The 26,683-nt window shown below is 44.5% G+C and overlaps 13 protein-coding genes across 13 annotated transcripts; 8 read left to right on the top strand and 5 right to left on the bottom strand.

Moving 5' to 3' along the window:
* Nucleotides 1-66: 66 nt before the first annotated feature.
* On the bottom strand, nt 67-822 carry MGM101 (Mgm101p; the record flags this gene model as incomplete). Its single annotated transcript, XM_037283253.1, has 1 exon — nt 67-822. One exon carries the CDS (start codon nt 820-822, stop codon nt 67-69), a length of 756 nt encoding a protein of 251 aa, XP_037139149.1.
* Nucleotides 823-1,035: 213 nt separating this feature from the next.
* On the top strand, nt 1,036-3,327 carry PMT4 (dolichyl-phosphate-mannose-protein mannosyltransferase; the record flags this gene model as incomplete). The annotated part of the gene is made up of 1 exon (XM_037283252.1): nt 1,036-3,327. One exon carries the CDS (start codon nt 1,036-1,038, stop codon nt 3,325-3,327), a length of 2,292 nt encoding a protein of 763 aa, XP_037139148.1.
* Nucleotides 3,328-3,388: 61 nt separating this feature from the next.
* On the bottom strand, nt 3,389-4,420 carry HG536_0C06410 (uncharacterized protein; the record flags this gene model as incomplete). The annotated part of the gene is made up of 1 exon (XM_037283251.1): nt 3,389-4,420. The coding sequence occupies one exon, from the start codon at nt 4,418-4,420 to the stop codon at nt 3,389-3,391; it is 1,032 nt and encodes a 343-aa protein (XP_037139147.1).
* A 143-nt stretch (nt 4,421-4,563) lies between these two features.
* Nucleotides 4,564-5,709, top strand: PPX1 (exopolyphosphatase; the record flags this gene model as incomplete). Its single annotated transcript, XM_037283250.1, has 1 exon — nt 4,564-5,709. One exon carries the CDS (start codon nt 4,564-4,566, stop codon nt 5,707-5,709), a length of 1,146 nt encoding a protein of 381 aa, XP_037139146.1.
* Nucleotides 5,688-6,758, bottom strand: IPA1 (putative polyadenylation protein; the record flags this gene model as incomplete). The annotated part of the gene is made up of 1 exon (XM_037283249.1): nt 5,688-6,758. The coding sequence occupies one exon, from the start codon at nt 6,756-6,758 to the stop codon at nt 5,688-5,690; it is 1,071 nt and encodes a 356-aa protein (XP_037139145.1).
* Nucleotides 6,759-6,894: 136 nt separating this feature from the next.
* Nucleotides 6,895-11,877, top strand: HIR3 (Hir3p; the record flags this gene model as incomplete). The annotated part of the gene is made up of 1 exon (XM_037283248.1): nt 6,895-11,877. One exon carries the CDS (start codon nt 6,895-6,897, stop codon nt 11,875-11,877), a length of 4,983 nt encoding a protein of 1,660 aa, XP_037139144.1.
* Nucleotides 11,878-12,047: 170 nt separating this feature from the next.
* Nucleotides 12,048-13,127, top strand: HOM6 (homoserine dehydrogenase; the record flags this gene model as incomplete). Its single annotated transcript, XM_037283247.1, has 1 exon — nt 12,048-13,127. One exon carries the CDS (start codon nt 12,048-12,050, stop codon nt 13,125-13,127), a length of 1,080 nt encoding a protein of 359 aa, XP_037139143.1.
* A 67-nt stretch (nt 13,128-13,194) lies between these two features.
* On the bottom strand, nt 13,195-17,781 carry IML1 (GTPase-activating protein IML1; the record flags this gene model as incomplete). The annotated part of the gene is made up of 1 exon (XM_037283246.1): nt 13,195-17,781. One exon carries the CDS (start codon nt 17,779-17,781, stop codon nt 13,195-13,197), a length of 4,587 nt encoding a protein of 1,528 aa, XP_037139142.1.
* A 163-nt stretch (nt 17,782-17,944) lies between these two features.
* On the bottom strand, nt 17,945-18,754 carry RPN10 (proteasome regulatory particle base subunit RPN10; the record flags this gene model as incomplete). Its single annotated transcript, XM_037283245.1, has 1 exon — nt 17,945-18,754. One exon carries the CDS (start codon nt 18,752-18,754, stop codon nt 17,945-17,947), a length of 810 nt encoding a protein of 269 aa, XP_037139141.1.
* Nucleotides 18,755-19,146: 392 nt separating this feature from the next.
* HG536_0C06340 (uncharacterized protein) lies at nt 19,147-19,374 on the top strand (the record flags this gene model as incomplete). Its single annotated transcript, XM_037283244.1, has 1 exon — nt 19,147-19,374. One exon carries the CDS (start codon nt 19,147-19,149, stop codon nt 19,372-19,374), a length of 228 nt encoding a protein of 75 aa, XP_037139140.1.
* Nucleotides 19,375-19,772: 398 nt separating this feature from the next.
* MET5 (sulfite reductase (NADPH) subunit beta) lies at nt 19,773-24,050 on the top strand (the record flags this gene model as incomplete). The annotated part of the gene is made up of 1 exon (XM_037283243.1): nt 19,773-24,050. The coding sequence occupies one exon, from the start codon at nt 19,773-19,775 to the stop codon at nt 24,048-24,050; it is 4,278 nt and encodes a 1,425-aa protein (XP_037139139.1).
* A 267-nt stretch (nt 24,051-24,317) lies between these two features.
* On the top strand, nt 24,318-25,259 carry HG536_0C06320 (chalcone isomerase domain-containing protein; the record flags this gene model as incomplete). Its single annotated transcript, XM_037283242.1, has 1 exon — nt 24,318-25,259. The coding sequence occupies one exon, from the start codon at nt 24,318-24,320 to the stop codon at nt 25,257-25,259; it is 942 nt and encodes a 313-aa protein (XP_037139138.1).
* Nucleotides 25,260-25,439: 180 nt separating this feature from the next.
* TTI2 (Tti2p) lies at nt 25,440-26,678 on the top strand (the record flags this gene model as incomplete). The annotated part of the gene is made up of 1 exon (XM_037283241.1): nt 25,440-26,678. The coding sequence occupies one exon, from the start codon at nt 25,440-25,442 to the stop codon at nt 26,676-26,678; it is 1,239 nt and encodes a 412-aa protein (XP_037139137.1).
* Nucleotides 26,679-26,683: the final 5 nt, after the last annotated feature.

The raw sequence follows: 26,683 nt of genomic DNA, 5'->3' as shown, positions 1-26,683 counted from the left end.
CAGTACGACAAACGCCAATCATTGTCGCAAAGAACCATCATATTATTACTTAGCGTTTAAGAACGATTATTTATAAGGGTATTCCACTTGCCTGTCCTTCCTGAGCCAGATTTTCTTCTTCTTCTTTGTAGTGATATGTTCAACAAACTTCTCGATGCAGTTTTCAGCCTTGAACTTCTTGATGAAGACCGGGTCCCACAGCTCAGAGCCTACCCCGAGGTCCTTGCAACACCTCATCAGTGCATTACTTTTGCAACCCTCCGTCGCGGTCGGTATGCCGGCCTCGCTGAAGTAGTCCTGCTCGCCGCGGGCCACGCTGACCAGCTGCCCGTGGCAGATCAGACCGTACTCTCGTGTGACCAGCTTGGACGTCACTATCGTCTCCGACCGAGGCACCAGACCCCAGCCTCCTGCTCCGAATGCCTTGTTCAGGATGCGACGATACTTAATCTCGGGCAAATAGATCAGTCCGTCGGGTTTAACCTCAATGTCCTCCGGCTGCAATGAATCTGCCAGCTGTTTCTGGACAGTGGCATCGAAAGGTTTCGCTCCAATTCCATACCACGACGTGTACCAGTCGATGCCCTTATCTGCCTGACCTTTGGGTTGCTCTCTTGTCGAAGAATCGGCGGTCTCCAGCGCGACTCCACCGAGACTGCTGGTCAGACTCTTCCCATTGAGCAGAGTGGAGTTAGATGTCGAGCCATTTGCTGGGGCTTTTCGCATTCCAGAGTTCACAGTCGCAGCAGGTGCTGCCGCACCGACTAGCGTCCGCAGAAACGTCCGACTGGGCAACTTTTGATGACAGAACCGTAGGCTCATCTGTTCCGCAGATTTATGATAGCTTCAGAGCAGATTGATGGTCTTGGTGCAGTTTTCCTCAAGTTAACCGTTTAAGCCCTGCAAATTTGGCAGGATGGTTTCGCGCAATAAGGCGAAAGGTCAAGCAAAGGAACATGTCAAACAAGCTTCAAAAAGGCCTGGGAAAGCCGAAGCCTGAGCATCTAGAGATCAATTGTCCTGTGGAAGCGTATTATGAGTGCGAAGAAACGACACGTCTCTTCATCTGCATCAAGTCCGACCAAAAAGGATGTCGATGATGCTTCGTTGAAATACTTGAAGAAAGGTCCAAAATATGAGTTCCTGGCTGAAAAATGGCTTATGAGACCTGCTCCTGATAGCCCAGCGCAGTATCGCTTCTGGATGTACTTGGTTACTGCGGTTGCGTTCGTAGCAAGGTTCTACTTGATCTGGTATCCTAAAGAAGTTGTGTTCGATGAGGTCCATTTCGGTAAATTTGCTTCTTATTACCTCGAGAGGAGCTTTTTCTTCGACGTTCATCCGCCTTTTGCAAAGATGGCGATTGCTTTCATCGGCTGGCTGTGTGGCTACGACGGGGACTTCAAGTTTGATGACATTGGCGACAGCTATGTGCACAATCCGGCACCTTACCTGGCCTACCGGTCGTTCAATGCTGCGATCGGCGTCTTGACAATTCCCGTGATGTTCAACACCTTGAAGGAGCTGAATTTCAAGGCTGTTACGTGCGCCTTTGGAGCACTGCTGGTTGCCATTGACAACGCTCATGTCACGGAGACGCGGTTGATCCTGCTAGATGCTATACTGATATTTACTGTTGCCTTGGCCATCTACTGTTATGTGCGTTTCTACAAGTGCCAATTGCGTGCTCCTTTCTCGTGGAGCTGGTATGGGTGGTTGTATGCGACTGGGATGTCCCTGTCGTTTGTCATTTCCACAAAATACGTCGGTGTCTTGACATATGCCACTATCGGATCCATGGTTGCCATTAATCTGTGGCAGTTGACCGATATTCGGGCTGGCTTGACCATAAGAACACTCTTCTCTCACATCATCAAGCGCTTGAATGGTCTCGTCTTTGCGCCCTTTATCGTCTACCTATTTTGGTTTTGGATCCATTTTGCCGTTCTAAGCAAGTCTGGCACAGGTGACAACTTCATGTCGGGAGAATTCCAAGAAACTTTGGGCGATTCGCCTTTGGCTAAAGAATCCAAACAAGTTAATTACTTCGATATCGTCACACTAAGACACAAGGAAACGCATGCCCTCTTGCACTCTCATTTGGCTAGATATCCTCAGCGCTATGAGGATGGCCGTATCTCGTCTCAAGGCCAGCAAGTTACTGGATATTCAGCACCAGATCCTAATAACGAGTGGGAAATCTTGCCTGTTAAAGAGCTACCGTTAAGATCCGGTCAACCAGTGTACTTGAATGAGGCATTCAGACTGAGACACGTTGCTACCAACTCATACTTGTTGACGCACGATGTGGCTTCGCCATATTATCCCACCAACGAAGAAGTAACCACCGTACCTGAAGAGCAGGCTAATGGGGAATCTTACCAACAGACTCTATTTATGTTCCAGTCTTTGCAGAAAAAAGATACCAAGTCCATTGTCAAAACGAAGGGAACTTTGTTCCGTATCTTCCACGTTGACACTGCAGTTGCACTATGGACCCATAACGATGTATTTTTACCAGAGTGGGGTTTTTCTCAGCAGGAAGTAAATGGTAATAAAAAGGTTACTGAAAACTCGAACAATTGGTTTGTCGACACCATCGTAAACATCGATGAAGAGAGAAAGGCGTACGTCCCCAAAGAAATCAAGAAGCTGCCATTCCTAACTAAGTGGTCCGAACTCCAAAGGTTAATGTTCGAACATAACAACAAACTATCGTCGGAGCATCCATTTGCATCTCAGCCATACTCGTGGCCTGGAAGCTTAAGCGGTGTCTCTTTCTGGACCAAAGATTCTGAAAGAAAGCAGATTTACTTTATTGGGAACATCATTGGTTGGTGGTTACAAGTTGTTTCCATTGGACTTTACCTTGGAATCATCATTAGTGATCTAATTACTAGGAAGCGTGCTTACTATGCTCTAGGCAAAATTACTAGAGAGAAATTATATGGTCCTTTGATGTACTTTTTCATCGGATGGGCATGGCACTATTTCCCATTTTATTTGATGGGCCGTCAGAAGTTTTTGCATCATTACCTGCCAGCCCACTTAATCGCATCGCTCTTTACTGCAGCATTATGGGAAGTAATTCTCAGTAATTGCAAATCTTTGAACCCAGAAAAGGATGAGGAATTAGCTGGAGAGCAGTATGAGTTTGTGCCACAAATTTACACGAAGCTCTTGTGGTTAACTTTTGGAATTATGTCAGCAGCAGTCGTCGGCTTCTTCCTATACTTCTCACCGTTCGTCTACGGTAACGTTAGCCTCACTCCCGAACAGGTCCTGAGAAGGAAATGGTTTAACATGGAGCTAAGCTTTGCCAAGTAGTAGGACTATATACAGAGGAATAGACTCTTAACTTCATCGAAATAATTTACAATAAAGCAGCTCAATTGATTGTTGGAAATGGTAACGTTCTGTGCATCCTCGAAACCAGCTGCAGATAGTTCGGCTCGTTATCAGGCGTGATGAAGCCATGCCTCACCAGGAAGTCGACCATGACAAGCGCGCAATTAGGTTTAAATTCTCCATTAACCAAAGCATTCACAGTTTGTTGTAAACTCATGAGATTGAAACTATCGACCTCCCCGTCGTTAGGTGCTGGTATTATGTCCGCTGGCAATTTGAGATCATAAATGTACTCAACTTCACCCACGATGAAGTCTGATTCACTCGAAAAGTCCGCCTTCTGGAAATCGTTGAGAAAGCACAAATAGGATACTACGCCTGCAGCTTTCACGTTGGATTCCATAAATCCTCGATCAATGTTGGCTTCTTCTTTGGCCTCTTTGAAAACTGTCTCATATATCGTACATGGATAACCTAGGCCCCCGGCAATAATATTATCCAGCATCAATGGCCACGTAGATTTCGTCGCAGACCTTCTTGGGATCCAGAACTTGATCGTCCTAGTCGCATCGTCTAGCACATAGCCATTTATATGTATACCGTAAGTAATAATCCCCATGAGTCCAGCCATCGCCCGTTCCAAGAGCACATAGGGGCCAGAGAAGTCGTATATGGCGTATTTCTCATCCCTCCATCCCTTGATTCCTTCCAACTTGGAATGCAGAAACATCTGCCTCGCTATTCTGGCCAATTGCTCATTTCTTTGCTCGAAACCCACCTCTTTAAACCTAAGTCCCTGTACTGAACAGTCGATCTCGAAGGTTTCATCGAACAACGGCCCACATATCGTCTCCAGCTCCCGCACAACAAATCTCAGCACAAACCCAATCTTAACGTTGGTGTGGGTCAGCAAGTAGAATACCTCTTTCTGAAACTTCTCATTCGTTGAATAATCCTGCGGCAACTTATCCACTCGATTCACAATCTTGAGAAACGAGAAGCCATTGGACTCGTCCTCCTCCGTTCTGACCAGCTTCTCACCGGAAATCGGGCATGGTATGACCTTGACCATATTGATTACTGTCAGATCTCTACCGTGTTGGCTGCTCGAGAATCCATCGCTTTTAAGAACCGGCTTTTAATTCACAGCACAAGATGAATCATCTTATATAAAGGTCCGCAACGGCTCTATTGGACGCCCGAATCAGTGCTAGCATGACGAAGTCTATTGGCAGTTTTTTGGCCCATCTGAGAAATACCCATAGCAAGCAATTACCCAAGTCTAATGTGTTGAAAGTGGTCTATGGCAACCAGTCCGCTGACTTCGATTCGGTGATGTCTGCTTTGGCTTACGCCTATTGCAGCTATCAGAGGAATCCAGATGACATCTTAGTTCCCATAATTGGCATTTCTAGACAGGAACTTTCGCTACGAAGGGACGTTACTCGTGCGTTGGCTAGGGTCAATGTGGAAGAAGACCATTTGTTCTTCCTTGAAGATATGAGATTGCTCAAGGAAAAATACCACCTGATTAAGGCTGTACTTGTCGACCATAACCAGTTGGAACCTGGCGCAAAGGACTACGTTGATCAGGTTGTTGGCGTGATTGATCATCACAAGGATGCGGGGCTGTACCCTGAGGTCGAACCAAGGATAATTAGAACAGCTGGCAGCTGCTCGTCGCTGGTTATCAATTACTGGCGCAAGAAAGTAAACGATCCCAGTGTGATCAAGGATGCGGCACTGCTTTGCTTGGGGGCAGGTATTATAGACACCTCGAACTTTACGCATAGGGTCGAGGATCCAGATCTGCAAGCTTTCCAATTCTACAGAGCGCTCTTTCCTGAAATTGACACAGACTCGTTGTACAAGCAGATCAGATATGATAAAGATGATCTTGATGGCATGTCTATCGCAGAAATACTTAAGAAAGACTATAAAGAATTCGATTTTAGAGCGCTCGATGGTAAGCATTTGAAAGTAGGCATAGCTTCAGCCGTCAAGCCGTTGTCGTGGTTCTATCAAACATTTAATGGCGAATCTACCTTCCAGCAGGAATGTTACGAAGTACAAAAGCAGAAAAATGTGGATGTATTCATCGTGATGACTGCCTGGATGAATGGATCACAGTTTGAACGTGAGCTGGTAATCTTGTCACCTCTGCAGGAAACTTGTCAAGCGATTCTCGCTGGCATTTCGAGAAAACTGGATCTTGAGGAGAAAACTTTGACCTCCTTCAGTGCAAAGAGTCCCATGGCTTTCAAGGCCTTCCAACAACGCAATATCTCAGCAAGCAGGAAACAAGTCGCACCATATGTAAAAGACGCCATTGAAAGAAGTTACTTTGCAAAGGTCGCATAACCAACCCTCCACTCACCAAATGACTTGGCGCTGTACGGCAGCAGTCCATTAAGATATTGGAGAGACTGCATAAAACTTTGCATCGGTAAGCTTTCAACCTCAACCTTTTCGATGTTGTGTTTCTTCATTTCCTCCTCTGGTATTTCCTGGCGAAAGAGGATTTTAATGCAATTCTTGAGAACCTTATTATTCGATAAGGTAACATCCAGGCCAACGGCGAAGATCCAAACCACTAGTTGCGATTCCTTAGACGACAGTAGAACGTATCTAGTCGAGTAACCCTTTAATAGATTCAGCAGCGTAAACACAACGTCCTGCTCAGGCGGAAATAGATCCTTTTCACGCTCATTTGTGCTCAGAAACACATGCCATTTGCGGATCTTGTAGAGCTTGTCCTTGGTTTGGTCCCCGATAGTTGCACAGCATCTAGCGCATTGCACAATACCATTGGCAACTTTGGTTCTACCTGCAAAGGTGTCTGGTTGCGCTAAGAAAAAAGAGCCCCCAATGACGATCTCTCCGACGGCTGGTTGCAACGAGTTGTATCTGGCTGAGTACCATATTTCCTGCGATGGTTGATGTGGTTTATGACAATGCCAGTAATCCATCAACTCCTGCCAGAACTCCGACGGAAGTTCATTAAGTTTATTGCAATTTCGCTCATCAATGATATCAAATTGGCATCCAAGGCATCTTACTCTGAAAAACCCACACTCAGCAAGCTCTTTCTTACACCATTTGCCCTCCGGCAACGACATAATAATATTTCGAGCCTTGCTGGCAGTCTTGTATGCCGCTAAATCTTGCGGTCTCGATTTAAGTCGCACGGTATAGGAATTCCGACCCTTCTCAGCAATTCTTAAAGGTCCATCAGTGACTATTTCGGTCGGCAGAGGGATTGAAATTAACCTTCCAGCTTCATCCTTCATCTCCAAATTCTGTCCAGCACCCAGTGAGAATTTAGGCCTACAAGCTCCTTCCAACAGTACTGAAGTTGCACCAATCCTTGGCAAATGCTCCACGAGGAACACAAGCCCGGCATCGCTCATTTTAGTCACTTAACTAGCGCTCGATTCGGTTGACGTTTAAAGCTCATCGCGGCGTGCTAAATTCAATGGGCAAGCTATAACTAACTAGTTCAAACAAAGGCGAACGAACATAGCCTAACGGTGATCGATCGATGTCATGTCAGCTTTCAATGCTTTGAATTTCACTTCTCATGATGAGCTGCTTGAAGCTGAAGAGCATTCCAGGGAGTTACAAGTGGAAGAAAGCTTCAAGATATTCCAGGGTGCATTATATGATCTCAAGGCCAAACGTTATGCAGAAGCGGATGCCAAGTTTGAGGATCTGTTTAGCATGGAGGTGTTGAAGCCCAACAAGTGGGGCTTTTATAAGTACTCGTCGCCAACTTTGGATTCTCTCCGCTACTTGGCATACAGGAACCGGGGGATGTATTATTGCAGCTATTTGATAGAAAACTACTCAAAGTTGGATCCTCAGGATATTGTCGACAACATACTGAAGGTCGTGGAAAACCTGATAGAATCCATTCAGCATAGCGAAGCTGATATATCCGTTACAAGACTTCTCACTCAAATATTTCGGAGCTATAAAAGCAAGAAACTAGAACGGTTGATACTGGAGTATGAGCTGACTAAACCAGAGAACCAATTGTTTTTGCTTGGAAGGAAGAAAAGGGGACTACTACCGAGTCTGGTAGAAATCGTTGTCCAATATGAGAGCCTTTTAAAAGGCATCAAAGCAGATGAATTGACTAGCAGGCTAATCACAGAGGGATTGCTTCCGGAAGGAGTTGTCGAAACAATTTCGAGCACCTCTTTAGATCAGATTCTCTCGCGGATAAAGAAAATGAAGACGATCGATGAATATACGATGAAGGAACTGGATGCATCTCAAGTCTCCTTACAAAAGTGCAGCTGGGAAGCTATAGCTACATCTCTGAAGCAACTAGTGCCTCATATCAAAACTTCCATTCTTGTGACAAAGTCCACGGATCCTTACCATGAAGTGGAATTCCCAATTGAAACCGTTACTTTCAAGATAACGGAGCCTGATAAAAGTGCTTTATTATCGACACAAATATCAGAAGACCGGGAGGCCTCCGAAGATCCAGAAAGCACCCGAGACTTGAGTCCCTCTGCAAACACTTTAGCAGCCCCCGGTGAAACAGGTGAGAAGACAGAGGAAGTCACACCATCAGATCAAGGCGGAAGAAAGCGCCCGATCGATGATTCAGAAAGTCAGAAGTTCGTGCAACGAAGCAGTAAGCGTTTCAAAGAGAAAGACCAGGAGGCAACCGAAGAAGATGCGCTTCGAGTTCACGTAATCTTTTTGTCTGAGCTTTCAGCAATGCTAGGCATATTGGGCCTTAGTGTGCCGTCTAATATCGAAAGTTTACCCATCAGTAAGACCGATTCAGACAATAGAGATCAGCTTCCGCAGTACGATCTCATAGAGTGCTTAAAGAGCTGGAATAGCTGGCATACTGAGATATATATGCGCAATGATATTGGATCAGCGCCCAAATCGTCCAAAAAGTCGGCCGATACTGATTTTTTACAGGTAAACACTTTACTAAGATCAAATGTATTTGGTGATAAGATTGTTGCCATGGGAGATTTTCCGGCTGTCGATGACGAAGGTGCCATGTCATTCTTAGACGAGATCAACAAGCATCCGATGCACTTCCAGGAGGTACGCTTTCGATTACTCGTGCGTTTGCTCTCGAACGATCGCAATTCAGGGATAAGGCCAATTGTAGACCGGTCGTGGTCGTCCAAACTTTATGATGCCGTAGAATGGTTCCTGTTTGGGGTTGAGAGAAATCTTTACAATTTCGTTTCCGAAAATCTGGAAAGCCACTCATACCTTGCTTTATCAGTTCACGAGATGTTGGTGAACATCTTGGGGAGCGTCTGCGAAGAGATTACAGCCAAGAAGTTACATGGAAATAAAAGCACTGATTTAAACCATCAACGAAATCAACTGGAAAGCAAAATTGAGAAGTGGCATGCTTTATTGCAGTTACATAAGACGGAAGATAAGAAATGGTCGCTCTATTTTGAATGGTCTCACTATTGTTTTCTCCAATACTGTTGTGAGATCATAGACGACAGGTTGCTTGCAGCCCTCACGTCAATTGAAAAAAGTCTAACTGCTCAACTGGAAGATTTCCGCGCCGTTTTCCCTAATTATCGTCATATTCCACCATTGCACATCAATGCGATACACTCCCAAAGCCGTAGGATACGAATCATCAGGCAGATTAGCATCATCGACACATCAGAAAACGGCCTAAAGGATGAGGACGAACAGCAGAATATAAGCTTGCTTCGGCAAGTCCTTTTGCTGGATATCTATCCTGAGAAGGAGCGGCCTGCTGAAATTTTAGAAATGTTGACTTTCATATCAGGTTCCCCATTTTTATTGAAGGTTAAGCTTTGGGAAGTCTTATTCAATTCAAGCTTGAATAAAGGAGATACAAAAATTGTTTTGCAAAACTACTTTCATGTTTTGACCTTTTTCTCCAAATTCCTATCTTCCGATAACTATTATGATCAACCGATTAAAGTACGTCAGCAGCTACTTTTGATAACTCTGAACAGCATGGAGGATTTTTCGTCAAAGCTTTTAGACTTCATCCTACGGGACGGGCAGCTATACGATGGATCTATTAATCGCTCTAATTTTGAGCTGCTAATACGGGCCTTTTTTCTATTTTATCCGGTGCTCTATTTTGAAAGTTTGAGCAAAAGTGATACCTCTCTCAAGTCATTCTTTAGAAAAGCCACCAAATCTTCTACCAAAATGAAGAACGCTATAGCCAATCTGGCTACGCTATTAATATACTTCTACGACAAGGAAGCCGCTACCAGAGTATTGCCTCAAAGGAGCATGCTTACAGCCGAGCTGATTGAGTGCTTCCACCGTCTGCTCGGGGAATTCAAGTTCTGTGATGCGTCAGAGGGCAATTTATTGAAACTGTCAGAGAGTCTTCTTTGTCAATCGACTGATAACGGTTCATTGGCACCACTGAAGCAGATATTGTGGTGCCGATATCACTATCTCATAGCTGGCGACAGCTTGCAACCCAAGCAACACGTTACCAAAGAAGTTCCAATGGATAAGTCAAACTCTTTATCGCTGGGTATTTATCTCATTAAGCTACAATCTCAAGGAAGAAACCCCATGCTGGCCAGTGGAAGTAAAGCCGCCTTGAAACCGGTATTTGACAGCATCATTGATACAGTGGGCGACCCCATGAGCTCAGGAAACCATATTGTCGAGAGGAATAAATTTCTCCTAGAAAGATACCTAGAAAGTTCAATAACCACCAGAATATTTCAAGAAGCTTTTATCGGAGAAAATTGCTTGATATTAACTGCTCCCAACGATGAACTACAGCAATCAATGGATGCTGGCCTCTTCTATGTGGCAAGCGTCCAGGCTTTGAACTTGTATCGGACAAGAAAAAAATCCATGCAAGCACGTCCTTCGGAGCTGGACTCCATCATAGCTATGCTGAAAACTGATATCATCTACAATACAGGGCGGTTTGAGAGCTGGTATCTACTTGGAAGGTGCTACTCCTTCATTGTCGAAGATGACCTGATGTGGACTTCGGACAAGCTCTCGGCAATTGAAAAGAAAAGTACCATAGCGCTGAAGCAGAGAATGTCAATCTTATGCTACATTATGTCTTTGAAGCTTTTCTATGCTAAAGGGGTCAAACATTTTGATGATCAGCGAATTGTCAAAAGAGTGCTTGAGGCATTAGGTACTGAACTGATTAGCGGGTCCCATAAGCCAATGGAAAAGCTATGCTTCAGCTGGCGACGACCACAGAATGTACTTCTACTGACGAATGACGGTGAAGTAGCAGAGAGAAAGGAGGAAGATAATATGTTGATATCATCATTCAATATTAATCAGGCCATACTTTTCTGCTTTCATCGTGCCAATCTAATTGATGATAAATCACCAGAAGATAGCCACAGAAATTGGATGAATTTCTATAACATAGGACGCATATTATTCAAGAATGACCGGTCGAATTTCTGGAAACAGGCCAGCGAGAATATTTTAGAATCATGCCGCCTTGCTGTGGAGAGTTCGGCACCAAAGGATGCCACCATTGAGCCCCATTATTACCTTGTCGACCTATGCTACAAGACTGTCAAAGAGGCTCTAGCCAATCCGGCTATGATGTTGGAAGTCTTGTCAAAAGATAATTCATTTTTCAAGCAGGGAGACACTTTCTGGAACCTTGATAATAGCTTAACCTTGGATTACCAGAAGAAAGTCTTTTATGACAAGGTTATCAAATTGTTGACGTTCATTTTAGCGTCGGATAAAAAGAAGTGGCATCACAGGCCGAAGTACAGAATCGCAAAGATCCTACTCGATGAATTCAATAATGTCGAGGGCGCCCTAAACGAGATTGGAGCTCTCATGTCTATCAAGAGCACCCATAAAAACTTAGTGAACATCTGGAAACCTGACCACGAGCGCGCAGGAAAGCACTTCGTCTACGCATACCAATATGTGATGTTCTATTTGGACCTCTTACGTCGCATGGGCGACTTCAACTCCATCGGCCTTGTGTGCAAGAAGATCCGCAGGTTCGGCTCAGGCATGGCCTATGTTAACAAGGCTGCCGAACATGCAACAGCTCTCTACAACCAATGTGCAGGGGACCGTCTCCAACTGGATGAGAAGACGTATGTTGAAAAGATCCTCCCTTCTCTCAACTATCAGCATTTTCTGAGAGCTAGCGAAGAGCTATGCAAGACGTTCCAGCCAAGAGATTACACAGAAGAAACACTACAGGCGCTGAAAATATCCTACCAGTTGAAGAAGGGGAACAACGGCATTGCATTTGACGGCATATGCCTGTCAATCTTCCTAAAATTTTTCTATCTACCGAAGTGCAATGAGTTTTCTTTAGAGGATAAGTCATCGCCTGAGCAGACCTCGGCCAAAGAACTTCAACAAGAACCAAGACAGCTGGTCATCTCCAGCACCACAACCAGCAGGCCATCCTCCCAAACAGCATCAAGCCAGAAATCGGCCATACCAAGGAAGCGTGTGAGCAAGAAGGATGCCTTCGACAAGATCAGATTGATAGTGGAAAAAATCACGTGATATAGGAGTTGCATGGGTTTTTTTCATTAAGCGTGTCGTTGGCATGTCGAGCCACAGCTAGCATACTTACTGCCATTTAAACCATTCAGTTCGTTGCGTTAGTCTTCAGGATATCTTTTATCCTTTCTGAAGGATTGGAAATATCGAATTGAGTTCCTCTGAAGTCAATTATGTCTGGAAAAGTTGTTAATGTTGCCGCAATTGGTTGTGGTGTTATTGGTTCCGCTTTTTTGGACCAGCTAGTGGCTATGAAGTCACCAATCACCTATAATCTCATTTTGATTGCCGAGAGCACCAAATCGCTTATTTCTGACGACTACGAACCATTAGATTTGCAGGACTCATGGAGATCAGCCTTGCAAGCCAGCCAACAGCCAAGCTTGTCTCTCAAGGACATGCTACAATACTTGAAGAAATCTCCCCACCCTGTGATCGTCGTTGACAATACTTCAAGTGTCCATATCTCCAACTTTTACCCAGAGTTCATTCGTGGTGGTATCTCGATCGCTACCCCGAACAAAAAAGCATTCTCTTCCGATCTAAACCTTTGGGATGAGCTATTCGCTGCGAAACCCACTGATGGGTTGGTCTACCATGAGGCGACAGTGGGCGCGGGTCTGCCAATTATCGGCACTTTGAGAGATCTGATCCAAACGGGCGATGAAGTCGAAAAGATCGAAGGTATCTTCTCTGGGACATTGTCTTACATCTTTAACGAGTTCTCTGGTATTGAGGCTAACTCTGTCAAGTTCTCTGACGTTGTCAAAAAGGCAAAAGCGCTGGGCTACACCGAACCAGACCCAAGAGATGACTTGAACGGTCTGGATGTCGCTAGGAAGGTTACAATCTTGGCAAGAATTAGTGGTTTGAGGGTAGAGTCTCCAACCTCCTATCCAGTCCAAAGTTTGATCCCCAAAGCTTTGGAATCTGTTTCGTCCGCTGAAGAATTTTTGAATAGACTGTCCGAGTATGACGACGACTTGACTAAATTGAAACAAGAAGCTGCTGCCGAGAACAAGGTTTTGAGATTCATTGGTAAGGTAGACTTGAGCACCAAGGAAGCCTCCGTTGGTATTCAAAAATACGACGCTTCTCATCCTTTTGCAGCATTGAAAGGCTCTGACAACGTCATTTCCATCAAGACTAAACGTTACGTTAATCCAATGGTCATCCAAGGGGCTGGTGCGGGTGACGCAGTGACTGCGGCCGGTGTTCTTGCCGATGTGATTAAGATTGCTCAAAGAGTTTAGATAGGCGATATAGCTTCTGTAGAGTTGTAAACACTAGTTGGAAAAACCGCAGCGCCCGCTGAATGTTTCAGAATTCGTCATAAAACTGTTCCTTGAACCAATTATCTTTTGCCTCTAGTAAGATCGTTCTCAGCTTTTCGTAGTCTGTGCAAGTCTCTCTGAAATCTAACATGACTCGCTGAGCATCAAGAGCATACTGAGGTGACGTTTGCGACTTGCCCACAACGTTTCCAGGATTTACGCGCGAGAGATAGATATTATTTGGAGCCAGGAAAAGATTTCCGTTGGATCTGATCTCCGCAATGTAAGCGCCAGTATTGTGAATATACTGAGCATACTTGAATTCTGGAGTCCCCCATGAATAAACAATTTCAAACTCGCATTCACTTTCTTGCAGGAAGGTTGAGGCCCGATTGTCAAGCAGAAATCCCGAAGCCTTGAGTAGATACATGTGGTAATAAAACTTACTAGTCGCGAGCACTTCAATGTCCTTGAATTCTGGATCTTCCCACGGATTTATTGCTAGCTTTATATCGACGAAAGAATGAAAAGGGTTGATGGACGGTATGGCGCAAAGCTCCTTCCACGGAATTTCGGTCAGTCTTAGACCATAGCGCTCGCAGAGTCTAGACCAATTACCGACTAGGTCGTCTAGCAATTTTGGCGTCGTAGTCAACCACTCCAGTCTAATATGAAAACAATGCTCAGGATTGTGAACTTTGTCATAATGAACAGTACAAATCTCTGGCTTGTAAGACTTGTTGGCTACATCAACATTTATTACCACCGATGAACTTAGCATCACGATTGGCTTCTTCTTCGCATCCCTCGAATCTTTTAATTCGGATGCGCTATCTTGTGATATGTGGGAGTTTGTACCGCTGAGTGTCACCGAAAAAGCGCCTGTATTGCTTTCAGAAGAAATGCTTACCGAGTCCCCTCTCTTACTACGTTTACTGGCGGTAATGGGTTTGTCCTCAGGAGTTGCCTTCTCAGATTTCTTCTGATCAACAACATATTCAGGCGAAAGCTGGTAGAAATAGTGTCCATCCAGGAACCCATGCTTGTTCAACACATGAACAAATAGACCTTTCTCCATTAAGCTTTGTCCGTACTCGACTGCCTCCTCACGCGTGTTGATATCACCAAAATTGGTTATTAACCAATTGACCATCTCGGCGCCTATGAAACTGTTTTGATGTTTCTTCCAATGCCATTTACGATTGAACAAAGGCAAGGGATTACTTCCCTGCTGTAATTTTTGAGATAATGTGTTTAAATCAACATCTTTCTTTATTTGTGTCTTGTCATCGGCGAAAATGGAATCCTTGAAATCTAGCGCAGATCTTTCAAGAGATTCTTTTTGCTCGTTAATGAAATCAAACAGTGAGCCAGTGTAAAATTTGATTTCTTGCTGAATCTCCTCCCTCTTCGTATTGTGGCAACTTTTCTCCTTGGTCGCCCGTTGTTTGATCCTGTTGATTGAAGAAATCAATCTCCTCAGACCTTCTAATCGTATTTCTTCTGGTGTCAATGTCTCGCTCCTACCATTGATTACAGAAGAGAAAGTCTTAGAAGGGAGATCTGTAGGCAACACAACCAACTTGGATCTGAAACCATAGGATTTCTTATTAAAACCGCAGTCTCCATAACCTGCTATGACTTGATCAATTTGATTCCAGTTGAATGAGCTTCGAGTCGCATGTAATGGGTCAATCTCAGCACTACGGTAGGCATTTTCGTACCTTGTCTTGACAAGCGGTATATAGGTGGGGACTCGCTCGTATGGATTTTCTTCATTTTTCCTAATGTACCGTTGGACATCAATAACACCATCAATCCCACAAGAAAGACGATGTATCTCGGAGTCTATCATCATATAGATCTTAATGTTTGTCCATTTGTCTCCAATGTATTTTGCAATAGGATTTTCGGTACTACCTTGATTGTCGCTCAGCTCGACTAATTTAGCCTGCTTGCCAACACATATCTGAAAGCCAGTCACAAGTCTCATATAGACTAGGTCACGTAAAAGGTGTTTATAACTCCGAGATGAAGATTCCTGATCTGGATTTAACATTACTGAATGGTTTCTGAGAATAAAGTTACTTTCAAAATCTTTCTTGGAAGGAAAACTGGATATAGTAATGGGTAAATCAGCCGGAGTCGTGAAAGACCGCCATTTGCTGTACTTCTTCGCAACATATCGCGGTAATACGTCATTCCATCGGGGAGGCAGCATTTGTCCTGCCAGCTCATTACTCACCGGAAGAGAGGGATTTTTGACCTCTATCCAGTTAGCATCAATCGACTCGATGATTTCGCCATCGGTCCCTCTGCTGCTTGAATTCGTTTTCCTTTCATTCGGAAGTGGCGCACTTTCTTTTTGTGAGTTCAGAGTACTGACAGACCCACGAATTGAATGGTTGTAGACGGGAGACATGTTGTTACGTCCATCTCGCTGATTTAAGGCATCTAAAGTCTTTACGATTGTTGGACTGGAAAGTTTAGGTGTGGACTGTGTCATATTCTCTTCATTCAAGTCTCCTTCAGTCGACTTAGGAACCGTCGCAGCTGCGGCTGATGGACCAACCAGACTACTTTCCTTCGCCGAATCCCTATCCCATCCAGGCATCAATCGGTTTACAATCTTGTGAGTAAAATCTTTGACGGAAGTTTTCCTAGTAATCCCTTTAAGCGTATCGACGGCAGTTTGTCTTCTAGTTCCTAGAGGACTCAATGTCTTGCTCTTCTCTGTTGTATCAGCATAACTATCATTTCTTACTGTATAGAGGCTCGCCAGAACCTTAGTTTTCTGTACTTCTTCAAGGACAGCATCCGCAACTTTCGGGGCATTCCATTCGAAGCTCGTATTCGCTCGTGACCTATTGTTAGGGTCTGATTGCTTCTTGCCAGGGACGCGCATCGGATAGTTATCAATTGGATCTGAGCTTGGAATTTTGCAGTGGAAAACTGAATTATCGTAGCTTTCCATGAACTGCTTAATGGTCTTTTTATCTTTTTTAATCTGCAGACCTTCCACATGCACTTCTTGCATAACGTCATTCTCCGTGAGGCCCATCATCTGCAGGTCGTAAATTTTACACCTTGGATACCAGCCCTCAGAGGAGTCATTCCAATAAAAGATACTCAACCAGGTTGGACTACAATGATGGATCTTTCGATCATAATCTAAATACCTGAACAGTGGCACGACATGTAACGGAGCTCGTGAAAGACATACCAAATCCATGTTCATTTCCAACGATAGTAGCTTTTTTCCCGTTAATTTGAGTAAATCATAGTCCACATCGTAGAGTCCAGAACCGGGACTAATAATAATAACATGAGTTGTTGTATGTCGTAGATCCGGTTGCCTGAAAGGATCTGTTAGAATCGTCGTAGCAAAGTTAACCAGCTCGAGAATGTTCGACTTGATTACTGGCGAAAATCTCCCCTTAATGACACTGTGCCTTTCTTCAGTCATCACGTTTAAGATATCCTTAGTCAGTCGCATGAATTCTCGCCTCAAGGTTTCCATAATTTCCACCCAATGAATCACATGAACCTGATCGACTACTATTCTAAAAAAATCAGTTGTATTCTTCAATATCTCGCCGGGCTTCAGCTCTCTAAATGGCACATCTGAGAAATCAACTGACGATGCAAATGCAATCGTAATGCTATGATGCGTGTCAATGTCCTTCCAGCGCTTGAATATTTTCGGGAACAGAGAATTAACCATCTTTTGAAATAGCTGTTCACCAGATTCTTCAAAGTTCCACATTTCATCAGTAATCTGAATCAGAAATATTAGACGCGCACTCTCAGATCGAAACACGACTCTTGTCTTTTCACCAATGTATCCTGAAAGTATCTTCTTACCTTCTCTGTAAACTCCTCTGACGGTGGCTCGAATTGAGCTGAGAAAGGTCAACCTTTGGCTTGAAAATACGCAGGTTCCAACCAATTGAGAGGAAAAACACCACATATCGCCCCTGTTTAGGAGGCAATCCTTTATGTTAAGTTCGACAAGATCAGCTTCGCATTTTGCTTTCTGCTTTGATCTCAACCATACTTTTGATCTGGCTGGCAGATCCAAGAGCGATTGCAATTGTCCTGACAAAACCGAAACTTGAGGACTCTTAATCCTTCTCTTGGTCTCAGAGTCGAAATCCTTGGCCACGAAATAAATCTTGCGGCCATTGGCTCCAGGAACCTTGTGGTACGTTCTCAGCTCGCATATATCTCCCTCCGAGATTTCTGGCAAGTCTGACAGGTTGATCATGACCAAATCGCTTGAGTATCGCGGCTCATGGTATACCAGTTCCAAAGGCTTCAAGATGGCTCTCTCCCTCTCACGACCACCAGCATGCGATTCTGGGATGGGAGACTTATCCACATTTACCGCTTTCGCCATTGAAGCTGAGGGCTTCTGCATCGCAGAGACGCCAGCGCCCCTGCTTCCATCCGTCCTCCCATTACCATATTGCCCAGATTTCTGATTAGATCCCACAGTCAAATTACCAGCACTCAGCTGGATGCTATTCGCGTTCGTTAGGTTATTACTCCGCGCAACCTCTGATGTGGTTGAAGACAAAGGTCGCTGGCTTTTGCCTCGTAGGCTCGTAAACATGGGACCATCACGGGGCATCCGGAAAGGCTCGGTCAGACCAGATGAAAGGGAGTTAACGCTGCTGGGTTACATAGGGTTTATGTTACATGTCTAGTTACTTGATGCTTCCCGGTAATTGCCGGGTAACGGTCGCTTTGAGCGCAGTAAGCGCCCGACCTTTTAGACTGTCTAATATAGCGTCCTAGGTCTTTGGTTCTTGTCCCTGCTCATTGTCTTCTTGAACTGCCTGGGATTGCTGCTCCTGTTCTTGCTGCTGCTGTCTTAGCCTCTGCTGCCTTTGTTGCTCTTCTTCCATCGACAGACGCAGCGCCATAGCCAGTTCAGGGTCCATCGATGGATCCACACCAAAGTCCATGAAGGCATTGTCACCAGCAGCAGATCCATCAAAACCTCCCATTCCGGCAGCCCCTTCCTCCAGGATTACCGGCGATGACGCGATGTGCTCGTATAGTAATCTTGGTCCAGGTGACACTGTCACAAGATGGCTACTTTCGTCCTGCGAATTATTCACGGTCTCAATAAACTCCTCCAATAGCTGGGCATTGGTATCCGTCTCACCAAAGCTGATGATATCCACGCTTATACTGTTTTTCTTCAGCTTTTTGGCCAATTTCAGCAGCTCATCCCGCTTGTCCTTGATCGGACTGCAAACAAACACCACAATCCTTTGGTGCTGTACTTTATTCTGGCGATGCTTAAGGGTAAGTGCGGCAATCTGCATAGCGGTCCCCAAATGAGTCGATCCCTCTATCTTTGTGTCGTGCAAACCGGTAAGAATTTTACCAAACTCGGAAGTGAAGGTTGACAGCACACGAGGATTAGAACCCGCAGAAGATATCAGACCTACCGTATTTTCAGGATTGCCATTGCGCTTCGCCTGAAAGATATATTCTACTGCATCGATTTGGGCCTCGAAACGCGTCCTAGGAAAGTCTCCGTTTCTGGAGTATTCAGAGTTGTCAATAACAATAATCGTAGCCTCCAAAACCATGTCCAGACCTCTTCTGACCTACTAAATTACGTCCTCCAGGATTATATTGATCCGTCCCTATATGTCCTGATTCTAAGGTGGCAAATAGTCGCTATCAGATTTCTGTTACCCGGAAACTGGTGGCTGCAAAGTGCGGGTAAGATTTTTGTTTTCCGATTTTGTGGTTCGTTTAGATTTTGTGTCACATTTCGAAAGGCATACCTGAATGCAATAGCATATAAATGCTTCTGCAGCACCCTTTCGAAAGTTCATTCTGCTCATAAGTCCTTGTCTATTGTGGTGAGCATATCCTCAACAATGAACGATGAGGAGAAGCAAAAGTTGAAGGAGAAGATTATACAGAAGCTACTTGATAAGTGTATGTTGACGGCGGCTACCTGATCTACCCGAACATGGACAGTGGTCTTCCTACGAGATTTCTTTTACTAACAATGGTGCACAATCTAGATGAGGAGACTGCTAGACGGTGTAAACAGGTACAAGAACAGCACATTGAGCAGCTGGAAAGCGAAGCACAGAAACAATTGGATCAGACAAAACACGGGGGAAATGCATTAATAGCTTCAATGACCGTAAGGCAAGTGCTGGAAATAGAGCGTAACGAACAATCAGCCAAATAAGCTCTGGTCAGCTTGAGCGATAGTTAAGCACGGACTTCTCAAATATCCCCGTGATAATCACATGTTTGACACGAGCTCTGTATTTCAGGTCACCTGACATCGCAGCTTAGTTGAGGCTTGCCTGTCGCGAGGGCCACACATGTCATGCTTCTTGGACAGCGAGACGAGTGCTGCCCCAATGACGATCGATTCTGGTAAAATAACGCAGCCACACATATGGCTCGCGGCATAATAGCTGGAATAAGCTCTGACAGTTTCAAAAACAGTGTTTCCAAACGAAGAGCGGTCAACTTACTGCTCTAGTATATAAGATCCAGGATCTGCGAAGCTCAGAGGCTGTTACTTAAACAGTTGGTCAAGCAATTTCAGCTCCTCCGAGCTCCGCAATTCAACGAAAAATGACAACGTCGTCGATATCGACGATTACTGGAGCATTGATCAAGTTCGCCCAGGCAGCGAATCCATCATCTCGAATCTTTTACACGGTCGCCTCTAAGGCAACAAAATCGGAGCTTACAGATGTCCAAGGTTCGATTAGACTTTTAAGCAACTGTGATCCCTTTAGTGAAATTATAGAGGAACTGAAGAAAGATTCGTTCCTAACGGTGTTCACCGAAGAATTAACCTTGTTGAAGGCGTTACCACATTTGCAATCCTTAAAAGGTTTCGCGATTGTGGTCAACATAGATTTAAAGCTTCAGGACTACTCGGTTATTACAGCGTTTAAGGATCTATCAATACCAATCTTGGTTTCCAGCAATGGTGATGCCGCGTTGAAGAATGCTAAAATTGCGAACGAAACTGCCACTCAGTTTTCTGAGCCCGTTTTCCACTTCATCAATTATAGCAAGGCCACTGGAAAATATGGCGTCGAACCTGCCGCAACAGAATTAGCTGAAGAAGTAGAGGACATTTCAAATTTGAATTTGGAAAGTTTCGAGCTCTACAACGGTCCTTCAGGTTCACCATCAGTTTTAATAGTCAACCTGTCACCCTACGGTTATGAATTCACTGAAAATTTGCCTTGTGATACAGCTTTACTCGATATAAAAGCGTATAGACCATGGAATAAGGACCAATTGTGGGAGTCAGTACCATCAAGCGTTCGCAAAATTGTAATTGTGCAGAGCTCTTGTCAAAGATCAAATGCAAGAGACTTTGAACCCCTTTTGTTAGACTTTTTTGATGATTTCGACAAGCTGATCGAGAGGAATATCGACAATGTGCTACTTTCGAAAGTTGGCGAATTGAAGGATGTTGGGAAGGCATTGAGGGAAATCGTTTCTAACGCCAAGTCAGAGAAACCTGATTCTTACTTATTTTTGGGCGACACTTTTGCAGAAAGTAGTGATGACGCTACCGAGCTAAGCTCCTCAATAAAGGGTGCTATAAATCTTGAGAATGCATACCTCAAAGTCCTTAAGCAGTTATTTTCAAGCAATTTGGAGATTTTAAATGAGTATTCAAGCCCAACTGTTCTAAGCAATAATCCAGAATATGGTTACGGTTTCTTTTTAAGCGAGGACAAAAAGCGCCAAGAGCTGTTGGAACTAGCGAAAAACTCACTCGATCCCTCGCTGTACCACTCCGTCGATGCTCCTCAACTTGTCGAGCAATTATCCAAATGGATTACCTACAATGAATCGAATCTAGACGAATCTGCATTGAAAGAAGCAAATGATGTAGGCAATAGGACTTTCGAGTTGCTAGAGCTTAACCAGGAATCAAAGACGGCATTGGATTTCTTGAAAATTGGATCTTCTGCCACTGATTACTCATTTAAATCACGCTGGCTGATTGGTTCCGATGCCTGGTCGTATGATTTGGGCAATTCAGGTGTTCATCAAACGTTATTTTCTAAGAAGAACTTGAATATTCTTCTAATAGATTCGGAACCTTACAAGGATGTCAGTAACTCCCATAGGAGGAAGAAAGATGTTGGCCTGTATGCAATGAATGCTGGCGATGTCTATGTTGCATCTGTGGCTGTTTATTCGTCATACACTCAGCTCCTAACAGCACTGATAGAAGCTTCAAAATTCAACGGACCTTCAATTGTTTTGGCTTATCTACCTTATCGTTCTGAGACGGATACACCTATAGAAGTTTTGAAAGAAACCAAGAATGCTGTGGAATCTGGATACTGGCCTCTATACAGGTATAATCCAAGTATTGCAGATGAGGAGGAAAAGTTCAAGCTTGACTCCGCAGTAATCAAAAGGGAGCTCCAAAATTTCTTGGATCGCGAGAACAAATTGACCCTTCTCTCCAAGAGAGATCCAGATCTAGCTAGAAACTTGAAGCAATCAGCTAGTGACGTTATCACTGCCAAACAAGAGAAGAGAAGTAAGTTAGCGTATGATCAGCTGTTAGACGGTTTATCTGGCCCTCCTTTGCACATTTATTATGCTTCTGATGGTGGCAATGCATCGGCACTAGCTAAGAGATTGGGGACGCGCGCAGCTGCACGAGGTTTGAAATCCACTGTCTTATCGATGGAGGATATCATATTTGAGGAACTGCCTGGTGAAGAAAACGTTATATTTATCACTTCCACCGCCGGACAAGGTGAATTTCCCCAGGACGGTAAAGCTTTCTGGGACTTCATCAAGTCTACAACAGATTTAGACTTAGCATCACTGAATTTTGGTGTTTTCGGTTTAGGTGACTCCCAATATTGGCCGCGCAAGGAAGACAAGCATTACTACAACAGACCAGCTACACAACTTTTCAAGCGCTTAGAATTGTTGACTGCTAAGCCCCTTCTTGATCTCGGCTTAGGAGATGATCAGGACGCCGATGGGTATCATACGGGATATGGTCCATGGGAAGCTGAACTATGGAAGGCGCTCGGCGTAGCAAATGCTGCAGTACCTGATGAGCCAAAACCTTGGAATAATGAAGATATGAAACTTGCATCGAACTTTTTGAGGGGCACGATCGTGGAAGGGTTGGCTGACGAATCAACTGGTGCAATTCATGCATATGATCAGCAGTTAACTAAATTCCATGGTATTTATATGCAGGATGACCGTGATATACGTGAGACCCGTAAGGCTCAAGGTCTGGAACCGTACTACATTTTCATGGCTAGAGTCAGGTTGCCAGGCGGTATCGCTACTCCAGAACAATGGTTGGTTCTTGATCGTCTTTCCGACGAGACCGGAAACGGTACCATCAAGCTGACTACTAGAGCTACCTTTCAGTTGCATGGCGTTGTTAAAAGGAACTTGAAGCATACTATTAGGGCCATGAACTCAACCTTGATGGATACTTTGGCGGCTTGTGGTGATGTCAATAGAAACGTCATGGTTTCGGCTCTACCTGGCAACGCCAAGGTTCATGCTCAAGTTTCAGAAATTGGAGCCAAAATCTCAGAATTCTTTTTACCAAAGACGACTGCTTATCATGAGATTTGGTTGAGCGGTACCGATGAACGTGATTACAACGATGACTGGTCTTCGATTTTTGAGAACAGAAAGGAAGGCCCCACAAAGAAGAAGACGTTAGTGGGTGGTAACGCCTTGGTTGATGTTGAACCACTGTACACCAATGTTTATTTGCCAAGAAAGTTTAAGGTCAATATCACAGTCCCCCCTTACAATGATGTGGACGTTTGGGCTAGTGACGTTGGTTTGATCGCTATCATAGACAATAACCAACAACTGACTGGTTTCAATATGTACGTTGGTGGTGGTATGGGTACAACGCATAACAACAAGAAGACTTATCCCAGGTTAGGGTCCTCATTTGGTTTCGTCTCAGTCCAGGATACCATTCCCGCTATTGAAGCCGTAATGATTGTACAAAGAGACAATGGTGACCGTGAGAACCGTAAACACGCTCGTTTAAAATACACCGTTGACGATATGGGACCTGATGTATTCAAGAAGAAGGTCGAAGAAATAACCGGTAAGAAGTTTCTTCCTGAGAAAGCTTATCAAATAGACTCCAATCAGGACTACTTTGGCTGGGTGAAGGATGAGACAGGGCTGAACCATTTCACTGTGTTTGTTGAGAACGGAAGAGTAGAGGACACTGTTAACCTAGCACAGAAGACAGGGTTCCGGAAGATCGCTCAGCTAATGCAAAAGAATAAATCAGGCCACTTCAGGTTGACCGGTAATCAGCACGCTTTGATTTGCGGTATCAAGGACGAGCATCTTGATGAATACAAGAAAATCATGAAGCGATACAACCTAGACAATACAGACTTCAGTGGATTGAGGTTGAGCTCTGCTTCCTGTGTCGGCTTACCAACTTGTGGGCTGGCCATGGCGGAATCTGAGCGTTATATGCCATTATTGATTACAAAGCTGGAAAATATCCTGGAGGAATACGGTCTCCGCCACGATTCTGTCGTTATGAGAATGACTGGCTGTCCGAACGGTTGTGCCCGTCCCTGGCTGGCAGAGGTTGCTCTAATTGGTAAAGCTCCGGACACATACAATATGATGCTTGGTGGCGGTTTCCATGGGCAAAGATTAAACAAGCTTTATCGGGCTTCCATTAAGGAGCACGAGATTGTGACGATCTTGACTGACCTCTTCAGAAGATGGGCTTTAGAGAGAAATGAGGGCGAGCATTTCGGTGATTTCGTGATAAGAGTTGGACTGATCAAACCAACCACTGAAGGGAAGTATTTCCATGACGACGTCGCAGAAGAAGCTCTTTGAAAACTGGCTTGGTCCTGCTAACTGTGACGATAGTGTATTTATTAGTTTAAGCAATATGCTTGACTTATCTTAAGATGATAGAACTGTTTGACCTTGGCTGTCTTGAAGGCATTCATAATCGACAATACTAGCGTTTACTATAGACTTCTCTTAAGTTTCAAGGCGATATATAATGCGGGTCTTATGCGGTCCGAAATTCAAAGCACTGCTATTACTTACGGGGAATGGGTTTGCCAAGATCTAGAGAGTGAGCTCGAAAGTTGAACCATGTTTTCGAGGAATATCCTAAGACAAGCACCCTTGAAGGCAGGACGGTCCTTCAGCATATTCAACCCCAGTATTAGGTATGCCAGGAAACTATCCTCCAGCAGGACTCAGGGGCATCTCTCGAGAACAGCTAACAAGTACTCGAATCTGGCGATTGCGTTAGCCTTGGGAGGCTGTGGTATCGTAGCGCTAGCTAATCTGGGAAAGCTTCACAACGACGCCAATGTCTGGGATGATGGCGAGGCTACTGTCAACGTCGATAGTGCGGTGACTCCCTTTCCGGTCAGACTGGGACCGCCAAAGTTGCCTCTTTCCACCGAATTCAGCATGTTGGGCTATGGCTTTAGATCTGTGACATTTATTTCATTCAAAGTGTATGCATTGGGCATATACATTGCGGACCAGGATAGACATCTGGTTGCGGATGTCCTCGATTCCAAGTTCCTGACAACCGCCTTCATAGACACTGACGCATCCAGATCACACAAGGAGAACGTCAAGCAGGCCCTAGACGACCCAGAGAAATCGACGTTGTTGATTGGAAATCTCCTGGACAGCGGTGTGAGAATGGCTGCCAAATTGACACCGATCAGAAATACAGACTTCAATCACCTGAGAGATGGGTTCATCAGAACGATACTAAACCATCCTGAAGCCAAGAATAACCAAGAAGTGCTGTCTGCAGGGCTTGATGAGCTGAAGCAGGCCTTCAGCGAAAAAGGCAGAATCGCTAAGGATGACGATCTGGTGGTGGAACTGCAAGCCAACGGAGGACTGCAGTTCTTCTACTTCAACAGGAAGAAAGACCAAGTGACCACGATGGGGCGTGTCCAAGAACCGCTTGTCGGTAAGTTGCTCTTCAGCCAATATATGAGTGGTCCAAAGCCTTTGTCACCGAGTGCAAAGGAATCAGTAGCATCGCACCTCGCTGCGATGGTATGAGTAGATGGCGATCGAGACCCATCCAATTGGACATTATATACATTGATTCGTCTATAGTCGATTCACCTTTACTTAGTTCTTCACCACTTCTTTGTTACCATCGCTAGCGGCCATTTAAAGACTTAGTTACTTAAGCTCCGGTCAACCAACATATCACTGCCTTGATAGAACGCATTGAAGATGGCCACGCCTGACAAGGTGCAAGCATTTATTTCCAGATTTCAATGGAATCAACTGCCCAACATTTCAGAATCTGAGCTGAAAGAGATCTGTGACTTGCGAATTGAAGAATTGCCAGAAGATGTCGTAACCGATGTGGTGCTCAATCTTTCCTACCTTGCGCTGAACGAAAATGGCATTGGGAAGCTCTCCCTCAGGACAATTGATAGACTAATCAACAAGGATGAATCTTCGAGAGATCAGATTGTCGATTCGCTCATTGACAGCGTTCAACCACTGCTCTTACGTACAGAGGTTCAGAGGGACGTCAAGAGACCTGGATTGAGGCCTAGCACCGGGTTCTCCTTCAAATCAGATGAAAGCCGAAGAAAGTGGAAGCAGAACGGCGAAGCGAAGAGTATACCACTGTTTTACGTTATTCTTCTACATCTACGCCATCGCCAACTGTCGGGAAATCTATGGTGGATAACACCAGGGATTTTAAATCTCCTGGACGATACAAGCGACCTCGTGGGGATAAAGTTAAAAGGAGTTCTTCTTTTGAAGACCTTCTTGGAGAGCGTTTTCCAAGATGAGAAGCATTGGATATCATTTGAAGACACTGGGCTATTCAAATTATATGAGCCTATTCTGAAGAATATGTGCTATTACATGCCTCCGGTACACTCTGCGGAAGAGTGTATAAGGGTGTGGAAAGAAGTGTTTCCTACTCTAGATGCTCTGTATCTGCTACAATTCAAGGGAAAACCAGCAGAATACCGAAGACGCCTGGGTGACTTTATGTCTGAATTAATTCTCCAGCAAGTGATGCCAAGGATCAACATGACAAGCGAAACATTGACTATTTTTGTACTCGAAACTTTGAAGGATCAATTACAAAAGCTGGGAGAGACCACGCTTTACTACTTATCGCGAGTCATCTACACACTGGGAGAGTATCTCGTCAGAGATCCCTTTGTAACATCGTTTGAAGATATTCTCGATAGAATCATTGCTTGTTTGGAAGTGCTCTTGTCCGTCTGTCCTTCGGATAGAGTGGTGGCTCACAAGTATGACTTCCTGGCTCTCATTGCGATACTGTTGCACAAATGCAAGCAAGAGGGTAAACTAACAGTCCCATTGGCCGGCAAGCTTAGAGAGCTAGTTCGGGCTCTGGAGGAGAAGGGTTGCGATTTCACAGATGATAAGCTAGAACTCACCAGGGTTAAAGACGTGGGAGAATTATTCAGTCGGGACTAAAAATT

The sequence above is a fragment of the Torulaspora globosa genome, chromosome 3 (assembly GCF_014133895.1).
Source record: "Torulaspora globosa chromosome 3, complete sequence".
Lineage (NCBI taxonomy): Eukaryota > Fungi > Ascomycota > Saccharomycetes > Saccharomycetales > Saccharomycetaceae > Torulaspora > Torulaspora globosa.
This window is presented reverse-complemented; position numbering and strand designations above follow the sequence as displayed.